Source organism: Rhinolophus hipposideros, assembly GCF_964194185.1.
Source record: "Rhinolophus hipposideros genome assembly, chromosome: 2".
Classification (NCBI taxonomy): Eukaryota; Metazoa; Chordata; class Mammalia; order Chiroptera; family Rhinolophidae; genus Rhinolophus; species Rhinolophus hipposideros.
This window is the reverse complement of record NC_138048.1, coordinates 108,148,847-108,161,629: the sequence shown is the minus strand read 5'-3', so window position 1 is coordinate 108,161,629 and position 12,783 is coordinate 108,148,847. Positions and strand designations below refer to the sequence as shown.

General features: G+C 51.1%; 1 protein-coding gene across 6 annotated transcripts in view; it reads right to left on the bottom strand.

Moving 5' to 3' along the window:
* The window catches only part of SLC37A1 (solute carrier family 37 member 1), a 50,090-nt gene that overhangs the window by 19,651 nt on the left and 17,656 nt on the right, over positions 1-12,783 (bottom strand). For all 6 annotated transcript variants that reach the window (XM_081068589.1, XM_081068592.1, XM_081068588.1 and 3 more), the window contains 5 exons: positions 12,395-12,530; positions 10,845-10,921; positions 9,787-9,953; positions 6,169-6,206; positions 2,229-2,306 (listed from right to left, as the gene is read on the bottom strand). In XM_081068589.1, the coding sequence (XP_080924715.1) occupies positions 2,229-2,306; positions 6,169-6,206; positions 9,787-9,953; positions 10,845-10,921; positions 12,395-12,530 (496 nt within the window). The remainder of the gene's footprint in view (positions 1-2,228; positions 2,307-6,168; positions 6,207-9,786; positions 9,954-10,844; positions 10,922-12,394; positions 12,531-12,783) is intronic.

Sequence of the window (12,783 nt, the reverse complement as noted above, 5' to 3'; positions counted from 1 at the left end):
TTTATTATTTTATTTATTTATTTATTTTTACACAATTTTTAACACTAAGTAGGCTGACCTATCTAAGTGGATGAAATGCAGCCAGATAGACAATAAGTAGAGTGAAAAGATTCTGCTTAGCCAGGGGAGTGCCTCTGACTGAGACAAATATTGCAGGTCCAGCATAGGAACCTGTGTGGTCACACCCTGGGGCACCCCCTCGGCCCCTCCCTGTTTTGTGAGGTGCTTCTGGGACCACTGGGCGGGGTTAATGTGCAGACCCACCCTGTGCTCTGTAACCAGTAAGGAGCCACTCCACCAGACGGTGGGAACTCTCTATGTAGAGAACAGGCCTCCTGCCCACCCCCACTCATCTCTTATGCACAGTCCGGGGCTCCCAGCCACCCAGTTCCAGTCGTTTGCAGTGTCTGGAGGAGATGGGCAGAGGTGAGGTCACGGCAGGGTTTCCAAAACAAACCAGGAAACACGGTGCCTCCTCCTTATACAGCTAACAACAGACCACCTGGCGGACAGACACCGACGCTGTGTCTGGTGCCCCCACGGGCTCTGACGCATCGGCCCTCGAGGGGCTGGGGCCGCTTCAGCCAGGCAGCTCACTCTCAGGTTTACACTTTCGAAGAGCAGAAGGGCTCCACACGGTCCTAACACCACCGTGGAATGGACTGCTCCCATTTAACCATGCGTCCACGCCCCGCCCTGGTGCTTCTGCAGCTCCACTGTGGAAAGGCCCTCTGTTCCCACAGGAATTTCAGGGCATCCCACTGGTCCGAAAGGTGGAACAACCTTCAGCATTAAGACGGCAGCTCTTGCCTCAAAGGAAAAAGCAAGTCTTCACTAATAATGGGAGAGGAATTACAGCCACTCGGACACTGATTAACACCTGCTCTGGGCCGAATATTTGAGTTCCTACAAAATTCAGATGTTGAACCCCAGTCTCTACTGTGATGGTATTTGGAGGTGGGGCCTTCGGTCCTGCGAGTGGAGCCCTCTTGGTAGGGTTACTGCCCCACCAAGAGAGACAGCAGGGCGCTGGCCCTCTCTCTGCCCTCCTGCCATCTGCGAGCCAGGGAGGGGCCCTAACCAGACCCAGGTCTGCGGGGTACTTTGACCTTAGACTTCCCAGCCTCCCCAAGGAAGTGTCTGAAACGGGAGAAATAGATGGTTTTTGCTTAAGCCCCCTAGTCTACGGTATTATTGTTATAGCAATCCAAACTAAGACACCTGATCTTTTTCAACATAAACTCAGAAGTGAGCAGCTTTTAACGCATTTCAGTTGAATTAATCCTACCTACACTCTCCCTAAAATCTAAGGAACAAGACGCACGAGACATTATTTTTCCATCTTCCATTATTTCAACCACCACAAATAAATTTCCTTAGGCAATAAGAAGAAAAAAAAAGTCAGAAGCCTGTTTAGTACATTTCTCCTTTAAGCTATTTGATTTTAGAAGAAAACAGCTTATGCTTTCGATGCTTAAAACCAAATCTAAAACACCCATGCCTCGGTGTGGCAGCCAAGCAGAAGTGATGTGAGGAACGTCTAGGGGTGTCTTGGAAAAGGGGGGTGAAGACCCAGGCACCCGCAGTGACCACTAGGCTGCATTGCAGCCTCCCCACTTCCCAGGGGGGCCAGGCAGGTAACTCAGCATCCCGGTGCCTCAATTTCCTCTGTAAACGAGGAAAGGGTGGAAGGAAGGCTGAAAGATGACTTTATGTTATCACTTGGTCCCACCTCATATTCCCAGCCCACCCTGCACTCCCTCTACCTGAAAGCCCCTTGGCTCAGGTACGTGCAGACTCGCTCCTCACCTTCTTCACAGCTCTAATCAGTGCCACCTGCTTTGAGGGGGCTCCCAACACCAGGCCTGAACTAGTGCCCACGCACCCCTCTCTCAGCGGGCTCTGCCTTCCTGGCATTTAGCTGCTGCAGGAGGCTTGTTTTCTGTCTGTCGACCCCCTCCCAGGGGGGTCCCCTGTAGGCATGCTGGGACTGACAGCGCAGCCCAGCCTGGAGCAGTGCCCACCACACTGAATGCTGCAAACAGCTTTGAATAAAGGAGTGAATGAATGAATGACTTAAATTTGATTAAAAGTTTAAAGTAAGCTGAGCCTACTATCCAAATAAATCTAACAAGGGTAAACTCAAGTTTTACTAAAGAAACACCAGACCCCATTTCATAAGGAGAGAGGCCCCTGACTTCCTGCTAGGCGGCGTCTGTGTGACTCACCAGGGGCTTCTTCTCAGAGGGCAAGGCTTGCTTCTGCAGTCTAAACCTGTGCATGCCATTCTCATAGCTTTTCGAGTGCTGGAAGGAGAGAATTTAATTAGAGCAATTACTGAATCAATAGCCAGAAATCACACCAAACTGCACTGCAGCAAGGATACTTAACTGTCTTCCCCAAAAAGGTACCAAGGGAAAAAAGACAAATGATTAAAATAAAACAAAGGGCTAAGGAATTTAATATCAAAGCTCCAGACTATCAGGTAACAGAAGGTGAAAATAAAACTCTTCCTTGAAGAATAATCCAGACCCAGGTGTACGGTCAGCAGTTTTTAGTTCCCAGTCCCATGACCGTCACCAGTTCTAGAACATTCTGGTCATCCTTGGAAAAGAAACCATCCGCATCAGCACGCACTCCTCCTTCCTCCCATGTGCACCCAGCCCTGGCGACCACTAAATGTGGTTTCTGACTCGGTTTTCCTGCTCTGAACATGTCATGATTTTTTTTTTTTTTTTAATTGGGGAATACTGGGGAACAGTGTGTTTCTCCAGGGCCCATCAGCTCCAAGTCGTTGTCCTTCAGTCTAGTTGTGGAGGGCGCAGCTCAGCTCCAAGTCCAGTTGCCGTTTTCAATCTTTAGTTGCAGGGGGTGCAGCCCACCCTCCCAAGTGGGAATTAAACTGGCACCTTTGTTGTTGAGAGCTCGCGCTCTAACCGACTGAACCATCTGGCCCACCCCTAGAAATACAGTTGATTTCTGTATACTGATCCTTTATCCTGCAACCTTGCTGACTCGTTAATTAGCTCTGATAGTATTTTTATGGACTACTTAGGCTTTTTTAAGATCATGTTATCTGCAGAGGTACTTTTATTTCTTCTCATCCAATCTGCCTTTTATTTCATTTTCTCGCCTAACTGCCCTGGCTAGAACCTCCTGTGCAATGTTAAATACACATGGCAAGAGCAAGTACCCTCGTCTCATTCCTGATCTTAGGAAGAAGCATCCAGTCTTTCACCATCAAGTGTGATATTAGCTGTGGGGTGTTACAGACGTCCTTTATCTTGTTGAGGCAGTTCTCCTCTATGCCTAGTTTGTTGAGTGTTTTATCACAAAGGATATTTGATTTTGTCAAATGCTTTTTCTGCTTCTATTGAGATGATCACATTTCTGTCCTTTAATCTATTCACCCGGTGTATTGCATTGATTGATTTTCAGATGTTAAAACAATTATGTGTTCCTTGGATAAATCCCATTCGATCATGGTGTATAATCCATTTTATATGTTTCTGGATGAGGTTTACTAGTATTTTGTTGAGGAATTTTACATCTTATTCATAAGAGATACTGGTCTATAGTTTTGATTTCTTCGGATGTCTTTGTCTTCTTTTGCTATCAGGATAATACATTATGAGTGGAAAGTGTTTTCTTTTATTTTTTGGAAGAGTTTGTGAATAGTTGGTACTAATTCTTCTTTAAATGTCTGGAAGAATTCATCTGATCCTGGGCTTTTGTATTAAATTTTTAAAGGCATAATTCAATTCTTTCCTTGTTATAGGTCTATTCAGATTTTCTCTTTTCTTGAGTCATTTTGGGTAGTTTATGTCTTTCCAGGAATTCTTCCATTTTTCTGAGTTATCTAATTTATTAGCATACAGCTGTCCCTTATCATTGTTTTTATTTCTGTAAAGTTGGCAGTGATGTCTCCTCTCTCATTCCAGACTTTGGTAATTTGAGTCCACTGTCGTTTTCTTGGTCAGTCTAACTAAAAGGGGAGAGAAAAGAGGAAGAGGAGACACTTCTGCAGGGCACTTGGGGACCACAGAGCTCAGTGGGTCGGTCTGCTCTCCGGTACTTCTGAAGATTCGCTCTCTTCCCAAAGCCCCTGCACACAGTGCCTATGTCCATGCCCAGATGTCGTCCCAGGGGGCAGGTGAGCGCTGAAGTTCTCCCCAGTCCCAGAGGGGCTTGGTTCTTGCAGCTCTAAGCTACTCCACAGCACGACAGAAAATTGGATAAGCACGGACATTGAAATCCATGCTTTTAAAACATTTAGAAATATCAACTAGAATTAAAAAGAATCATATGATGTTAATCTTCCTAAAGGCAGTGATTTTCAGAATTGATTTTGTTTCCTTATTTTTGTAAGGTACCAGAATCCTTCAAGTTAATTGTACTCAAAAGTTCAAAGCGTTAACAAATGGATCCAACCAGAACCCTTGGAATCCCTTTCTGGCACGGTGGTGGGTGCTGTTTTGGGAGCAGCTGGGCATTTGGCAGAGAGCACGATGGAGTCCTGCCCTCAGAACTCTCTCACCCGCTAGAAGGGGAGACAGCGGTAAGAGGCAAACTGGATTTTACGCTGAGGAAACTGGGGAGCTGCCGGAAGCTGTAAGCAAGGCAGTGCCATGCTCTGACTTCTGTTTCAGGAAAATGTTTCCAGGTGAAGTGTGAAGAACAGATTTTTAGAGAAACAAAAGAGGATTGTTTTAGGAGACTGACTAGTGGTTCAGGGAGAGATGAGAGCAACCTGGATCAGAGCAGTGGAGGTGACGAGAGGGTTTGTATCCCATCCCCCCCCCACCAACACACACACACACACACACACACACACAGAGGGAGAGAGAGAAATGATGGGTCTGGCAGAACATGGACGGGCTGAAGGAAGAAGGGGCTGGGATGACTGCTCCAGACTGGCTTGTCCATGGGGTGGACAGGGCTCCCTGAGACGGGGATGCCAGGGACCTAGAACGTTTCTGGGGTGAAATGAAGAGAACTACCCTGGTTGTGTTAAGTCAGAGAAGACAACAGATGACTCTGTGGGGATGTCAGGTGGGTGTGGGATCTACGAGCGTGGAGCCCAGGGGCGAGGGCCAGGCTGGCGCATCAGTGGGACACTCAACATGAACCCACATGGGCCTGGGCGAGGTCTCCGACATGAAACAATGGATGAGGAAGAGGGGGCCGGTCCCCAGGCCGGGTGTCCCACATCTGGGGGCCTGGCAGAGGAGGGGGGCCAGCAAAGCCCTGTGCAGGCACAGCCACTGTGGTGTCCGGAAGGTCAAGAAAGAGCATCTCGGGAGGGAGGGGCAGCTGCCCTGTGTCATGCTGGTGACAGGTCAATGGGGTAAGGCCAGAGCTGACGACACATGGCCGGATGGTGCTGCTGTTTCGGTGGAACGGTGGAGGCCTGGGGAGGGGAGAGGAGCCATGCAAGAGAAGTCAGGCAGGGAACGACTCGTGGGATCAGCTCTAAGGTAAGCAGGTAAGCAGGGACACAGGTGTGAAGTTAACAGAGGCTTCCTCCAAGGTGGGTGACGCCATGTGCTGGCAGTGACGCAGGACAGTGGGACTGCAGGAGCACAGTCTCACGGCCCTGATGGGGGAGGGCTGGCCGGGTGGGCAGGGCATCTCACCGAGTGACAGGGGAAAGGCAGAGCCAGCTGTGGATGCCGGCAGGTATGTGCCCTTTGTGGCCGCTGATCTGCTCAATGGCCCAGACCGTAGGGTCGTCTGTCAGCTGAGCACGAGCATAGGTGACAGGAGAGGTGGCAGTGGGCACTGACCAGGGGAAAGGTGGCCGGTGTGCTGAGCGGTGCCGATGGCCCACCGATAGGTGTGGACAGCAGTTTAAAGTGACATCAGCCAGCTCACCTTCGCATTTTTCTGCAGTCACACAGTGTCATCTGTCCAGGGGAAAGCCAGGAAGGCCCGTCCTCGTGAGGCTGGGCCAGCCCTCAGCCTCTGGTCCCCCTCCCACAGGAAGTCCCCAACCAGACTGCAGTCATTAGGCCTTTCCTAAAACTGCCGATGTTTTCAGGGTGGGACCATGTCCACACTTTGTTACCCCTTACTGCACAGACAGGACCAGGCTAGTGACAGTCATTAGCCACCTGGCAGATGACCCACCAGCCAAGAAGACACACGAAGCAGAGAACGAGTCCTTACCGCCACCAGGGTGGACGAGCAGGCGATGTCCTTCGGATCTGAAACACCAAAAGTGCAACAACGTGTGAACCCAGGGCTGGGTGATTCCACCAACACAAGAAGTTAAACCAGAACAAGACCCATCAAGACCCATCTGATAGTTGTACTCCATTACCTTAATTTAAGAAAAAAGACAAGGCCCGAGGAGGCATGTCTCTTGGATTGAGGGGCAGCGCAGTCATCCCACTAAGAACCCACAGTGCCCCTCCCTCCCTCAGTCCCCAGGAATGTTTAGTCCCCATGGACTGTGGGGGGCATGGTGGGGAAGGCAGGAAATTGCCACCAAGAAACCCAAGTCGTCAGGCACGTGAAGATTGCAATATGGGGAAGTCACGTGTGACACACAAATATAAGCCGAGCACGTGCATGCTACAGTGACAAGCCACGTAAAATACATTTAAAGAAGTAGCAGAAGGAAATATTCAAACAGAAAAAGTGTATTAGAGTAAGGAGTTACGAATAACATTTGCGATGAGTTGTTTAATGTTATGGAATTAGAAATAAAAAATCACTACGGATAAAACAGCTACCTTGCTATAGAATAAAATGCCGTTTATCTAAACGCAAGGAAGGAAGGATATGTGAAGAGTAACAAGACCAGATGCTGGGCTCCTTCCGTCTTATTACTTAAAAATTACTCTGGTGTGAATTAGGCACCAACGGCCACACTCACGGCCACGAGGAGCGGGGGGAAGCAACCCCACTCCTGCTTCAGAACGCAGAGCCGCCTTTACACAGCTTTATTCCCTCCCCACCACCCAGATCCTGGTCTTTCTATAACTTTTGATAAAATAGTTTAACTGCCTTGAAACAAACTGAGCTACGGGGCTTTAAACTCCCCACAGCTGAGTTCCTTCCTGTGTGACACAGAAGGTAACACCTGTGGACGGCCTTGCTGAGCACTTCCTGCTGGACTAGAGGCTCCCCCACGCCTGCACTGTGAGGGGCGACAGGGACAGCACTGGTGGCCCCAATGGCTCACTTGAGATGTGCGATCACCCCTTAAAGTGATGGCAGCAGCCCACCACGTGGTCTTCTCCAGCCACGCTGACCCCCCAAGGGTCAGTCAGGAGGCCTCCCTGCTGAGGCGTGGCCAGTCCCCCCACACCATGAGCTTCTCTGGGCTTTCACCGAGTAGGATGTTAGTACCGGAACCCTCGGCTGGGACACATCCAAGTGCGCTTCCCAGGCAGACCCGAGGGACCTGGGGGGCCAGGCCTGGGTGGGAAGGAGGAGCAGGACAGAGCTCGGGCCTCGCTGCTGGTCACAAGCGGGACAGCACCTGAAGCTTTCACTGCCCACCCACGGTCAGTGAACAGGGATGACAAGGAGCAGAAATAAAGCAGCAAGAAGCACGCGGAACGTGTCTCCCCTGTCTGCAAAGGGAGTTCTGCTCTTGGACACAGCATTTGCTTGTCATTACTCACAGCTGGCTTCTGTCATTCATACCTGTCGCCTCCCTGTCACAGGAGAATGAATGTGACAGCGAGTCCCTCGGCAGAGGGTCTGACGGTCTGAATTTTGTTCTGCTGTGGAGGACAGCAAGTCGCCCTTAGATGGACATGCCCTGTGTCCACACTGAGCTTGGGCTGGCAGGCGACAGTGGACCACGGAGAGAGGCCTCACTGACACGAGCGGCCAAAGTGGGTCCAGCGCCTGCGAACCGGGCTCTCTCTGCCCCCAGAGACTCATGGGCACAGGGCCCAGCATGAGGGCAAGTCAGGGCTACAGGACACTTCCGCCTCTTCCGCTGAGACTGGCCAGGGGGGCCACCTCAGAGGCCTCACATACTGGGGAGCACACGGGAGCCCCATTAAAGCCATGTGAGAGAACCCCTCAGACCTCGGCCCAGAGCCCGTGCCCATGAGAACTGGCTCCCTGTCCATTTAATCAGGAGGAAACAGGGCGGGAAAGGCTCCTGTAACCGGTGACAGTGGCCCAGAGGACACAGTGCATGGTGCTTCTCAGATGCTTCTTAAAGAAGAGTTCCCCCAGCCCCTCGGCAGCACCCCTCCCACACGCCTCAGAAGCCACAGGATGGGCTGGGGCGGGGGCTCAGTGGGAAGGAGGCTCTCATTTCATTACAAAAGACCAAACACAGCTTCCTTGTTTTGGGAAACCCTGCCCCAAGCAGGCACAAGGCCCAGGAGCAGGACGGAGCTGGGGGACTGGCACTGAGACCCCGACCAGGCCAGCAAGCCAGCTGCACACAGTCCGCGCCACTGCACTCTCTCCACTTTCTCCTCCCCCACAACCAGCCTTTTAGCACTTGAGGAAGACAATAATAGGCACTGTGGACTCTAGACCTTGGGCAGACCGTACCCAGGGGCCCCTGCACTGGGGAAGAGCACGTGTGTTGTTGTCCAGGTGACTCGTGTGTAAGAACACCCTGGAGAGCCCAGGTGACAAAGCTCCAGGTGCTGGGGAGCCAGCCTGGAGGAAAACACGTGACACAGTGACCTTTCCCAGAACTCTGGTGACACTCAAGCTACAGTTAAATGTCACAGGTTGGCACGTTGGTAAGGGAGTCAAAATACCACCGCATCCCCTTCTGTTTAGCAATTCGCTTGTTTTGGCCACTTTGAGACGTTGCTAAAGCTTAGTGGCCCTGGAGAACAGGGGAGGGAGCAGCAGCTCCGCCCCCGCAGTGGGCATCATCGGAATTCCTCGGAGGCTGACTTCCGTCTCACCACAGACCAGGCTGGCCTGAGAGCCTCCGAGAGGGGGAGCATTTAAAAAGTCAAAAGCTTCACTTTAGCAACAGGAAAACGAAGTGAGGAACTGAATATGCCTTCACTTCTTGGACGATGAAGCTGGCAGCGTGAACGTGCAGTCAGCTGCGCTCCACTGACCAGCACGACGGGCTAGTGGTCTCGTGCGTAGCCTTCCCTGGAGTCCACAGTAGGCAGCCACCTAGCACCGTATGACTTTGTCTCGCTTTCGGCCAAATCAAAGAGGTAAAGGCCAAATAAAGCCCAGAGCCGGCGGGGTTGGGCGGCCCCAACACGGCCGCTCCTCTGTCTTTAGCATAACTGAGAATCCCTGTCCTGCTGGTCTGTTTTAAAAGTTCATTCCAAATTCAACTCAAACAGAAGTTTGCTATTGAGTCTAGACTGGAACCAGTAATTTGATTTTCTCACAGAACACTCGTCAGCTAATCAAGATACATGATCTTAGGTTACGCCATGCTTTTACGACGCCGTCCCAGGTATACCTTATCAGAAAGCAAACAAGCTGACAATCACATTTCAATGGGCGGCAGCAAGACGGGGGCGAGCAGGTGCCAGGCCCGCGGCCCTGGACATGTGCGACGTGGCAGGCCTGAGTCTGACACGCCCAAACCCAGCAACCACACGCCTGGGAGCACAGGGTGGAAGGAATGTCAACAGCAGTTAATCTAGAAATCAGGAAACGGCCGCAAGCGCAGCACGGCCAGGGGAGTCTACACCTGCAGAAGGCAGTCTGCCTGGTGAGGGGCACCCAGCGCCACCGCACCTGCGCAGCACGCAGCGGAGCCCGGCCCCTTCACAACTCGCCCCAAAGCCCTCGGGGCCCTTTTCCCAGGCCCTGGCTACTCACGTTCGATGAGAAAGAGAAAGCACACGATCCCCATGGCGGCCACGATGGCCCCAGGCACGATGAAGGACAGGCCCCAGCACGTGGACACCCAGTAGCCAGCAATCAAGGACCCCAGAATGTTCCCCACGGAGGTGTGGGAATTCCAGACCCCCATAATCAAACCTCGCCTGCAACACAACAAGAAACAAGGCAGCAAATGATGTCGAGAAGCTTAAACGGGCCAGCTGTGTAGCACACACCAGTGAGAGCAACACGTAAGAGCAAGTCCAGGACTTCAGGGGTGAGGCGGCCACTTCCGCACGATGGATGCAGGACTGGAGGAGCTGACAAGGGAGCTGGGCTCCCCTTCACTGGGAGATGTGTGTCGTCACGCACCTCGGAGCGTCTATTTTTGATTAAAATGAGCAAGGAGGCCCTTTCCTGAAATTCTGGGAAGGCCCCAAACTTACATCTGTGCCTCTGGAATCTAAATTCGATCCTTTGATGAAATACCCCATGACCCAAAGCTCGGGCTGGCCGCGGGATGAATGAATGCAGGACAGCAGCTGCCCCGGCTCTGGAGGCTGGTCCTCGCGCCCGTCTCTGCATAGTGGTTAGCGTCTCCCACGCTTCTGAGCCTTGGGCCTGGCCCAGGGCTGTGTGTCACACAGACCTTACAATGGCATCTGGCCTGCAGTCAGGTCACCAGAGGCGGGGTGCACCTCTGCCCCCGACTTCGTGTGCCTCTGAGTCTGGTTTTTAATGTAGCGTCTGAGTCAAAAGGCCTGGGGCGGGCGTCTGACCTCCACACTTCCCCAGTTCCCGGGAGGCCAGGCAAGGCCACTGCCGGTCAGCTGCACAGAAGGTCACAGCCTCGACCCTGCTCGCTGCAGGGAGGGTATCTCCCAGCACAAAGGTATTGGAATTTCAGAATCTCAAGTCCTAGAGGTTTCAATCATCTCATTGCATAGAATAAACTAGTTTTTTGTTCTGCAATAAATCTAAAGAAAAACTAAAGTCTTTAAAAAAAATCTTTTAAAAAAATCAATGCTGCTGGAAACAGGGCCGCCTTTTCTCACCTGCCTTTTCCAAACCAGTTGCCGAGGCAGGTGACGACGCTGGGCCAGCCGGTGGTCTGCACCAGTCCGTTGATGATCTGTGTCAGAGGACAAAAGGGAGGGCTCACTGGAAGGAAAACTCACAGCCAGAGCCTGTCCTCAGGCGGGGCTCCCAGCAGCTCCCTCTGCTCGCTTCTTGGGATGTGTGGGAGCATAGCTGGGACTCTCACAAAAAGAAGGGGGGTGGGCAGGCCCTATTTGATGTGAGCCTCGACAGCCCAAGATGTATTTTAAACTACATAAGAGTATATATACATATACTCGTATATATAATTACAAATATAATACATAGCTATTGTGATAATTTTAGAATAAGCAGAGAAAAGAAAATCACTTGCTAGGAGATGAACTACTGTTAACAGCTTGGGGTCACGCTTTTCAGTCTCTTTCTAATCTAAAACTTCATAAAGAGAAAACGTTTCTTCTTATAGAACTATGATTGTACTGTAAGTATGGCTTATAAATTGCACGCTTTCACTGCTTATGTCGTGAGGAAGGTCCTATTGTTGGTGAATCTCTGAACCAACTTGGCCTTGGCCTAGCGCCTGGATAAAGTGTTTCTCCACTTTTCAAGAGGACCCTGAGCTCACTATTTAGGAAGAGACATAGGAAGTGTATTGGCCTATGGGTTTGTGTCAGGGGCAAGCTTACAAGGCACCACAAAACAAGGTCCAGCCTAACGCCTCCTACCCCCCACCCCCAGGATGGACCAGCTCTCCAGGAGACTGTCGGGGGCGCCGCTGGTCTGGCCTCAGGGCCGGCCAGGCGTGGCCTCCCCTCCAGGAACATGCTGGGATTCTGGGAAATCGATTTTTCCTCTTCCTTCTAATTTTCTATGAAGTATGAATCACTTTGGTAATTAAAACAACCAAACTTTTTCAAGTCCTATGGCAACATTTTTCAAAGTGAATTCTGTCCAACACCCCCCTAGGCTATCTGGAGTGCCTCAGAAATTGGACTCATTATTTCAAGGGATTTTCCATTTCTGGTCAATATTTATCCACAGGGCTGCTGGGAGGCAGAGCAGCTGAATGTTCTAGGAAGAGCGAGGCCCAGCTGAAAGGGCAAAGCCACAGGGCCCATCTCGGCCTTCACCCCCACCTTCCAGCACCCTTAGGCCCCCCTTTCCTCCCACTGACCACCTCCAATCCCATCCCACTGCCAATGACGCCCAAGTCCTCCCTTCTTCCTGCCCTTGTGACACCCCACATCCCTTCTGAGTGGTCTGATCTGTCACAGGACAGAACATCTCAAACTAAGATTCTTTAGGAGGCAACTCCTGAAGCTAAGGGAAACTTCATGGCTGCTGGAATTTCCAAGAAAAGAGGAGAGGGACTTTACATGCCAGCGCTGACCCTGATGTTGGACAGGACACAGGTCTGCCCCCCTTCCTCCCTCTCCCATCACCTGCTATCTTCTCTCTTGGCAGAGTCAGGGGTCTGCGACATAAACACCCATTCCAACTCATCATGGAAACCCCGTATGTGCCGAGCCATGGACCCAGACCTTACCTGAGTTACCACGTAGAATCCAAAACTGTGGATATTGTAGAAATACCCTAACCCAAAGAGGGCAGTGAAGGCGCCACTGGCCAGCATCCCAAAAGTCAGGTAATACCTAATTGGCAGGCGCTCCCCTATTATGCCACTGAGGACACAGAAAAAAGAAAGACAAATATGAAAAAACACACCCACAATGTACATGACCCCGCGGCTTCTTTCCGGATGTTTTCATGCTGTTCTCTGAGCTTTTAGAACTCCAAAGCACCATAGTTTCTAAGAAGATCTAATCATGACTATTTCCCACTAGAGCATTTATTAGCCAGAAAATGGCAACTGGCAACATCTTTTAAGACTTTTTATTTCTAGTAAAAGTCCCTATTAAATAATGAACCTCAAAC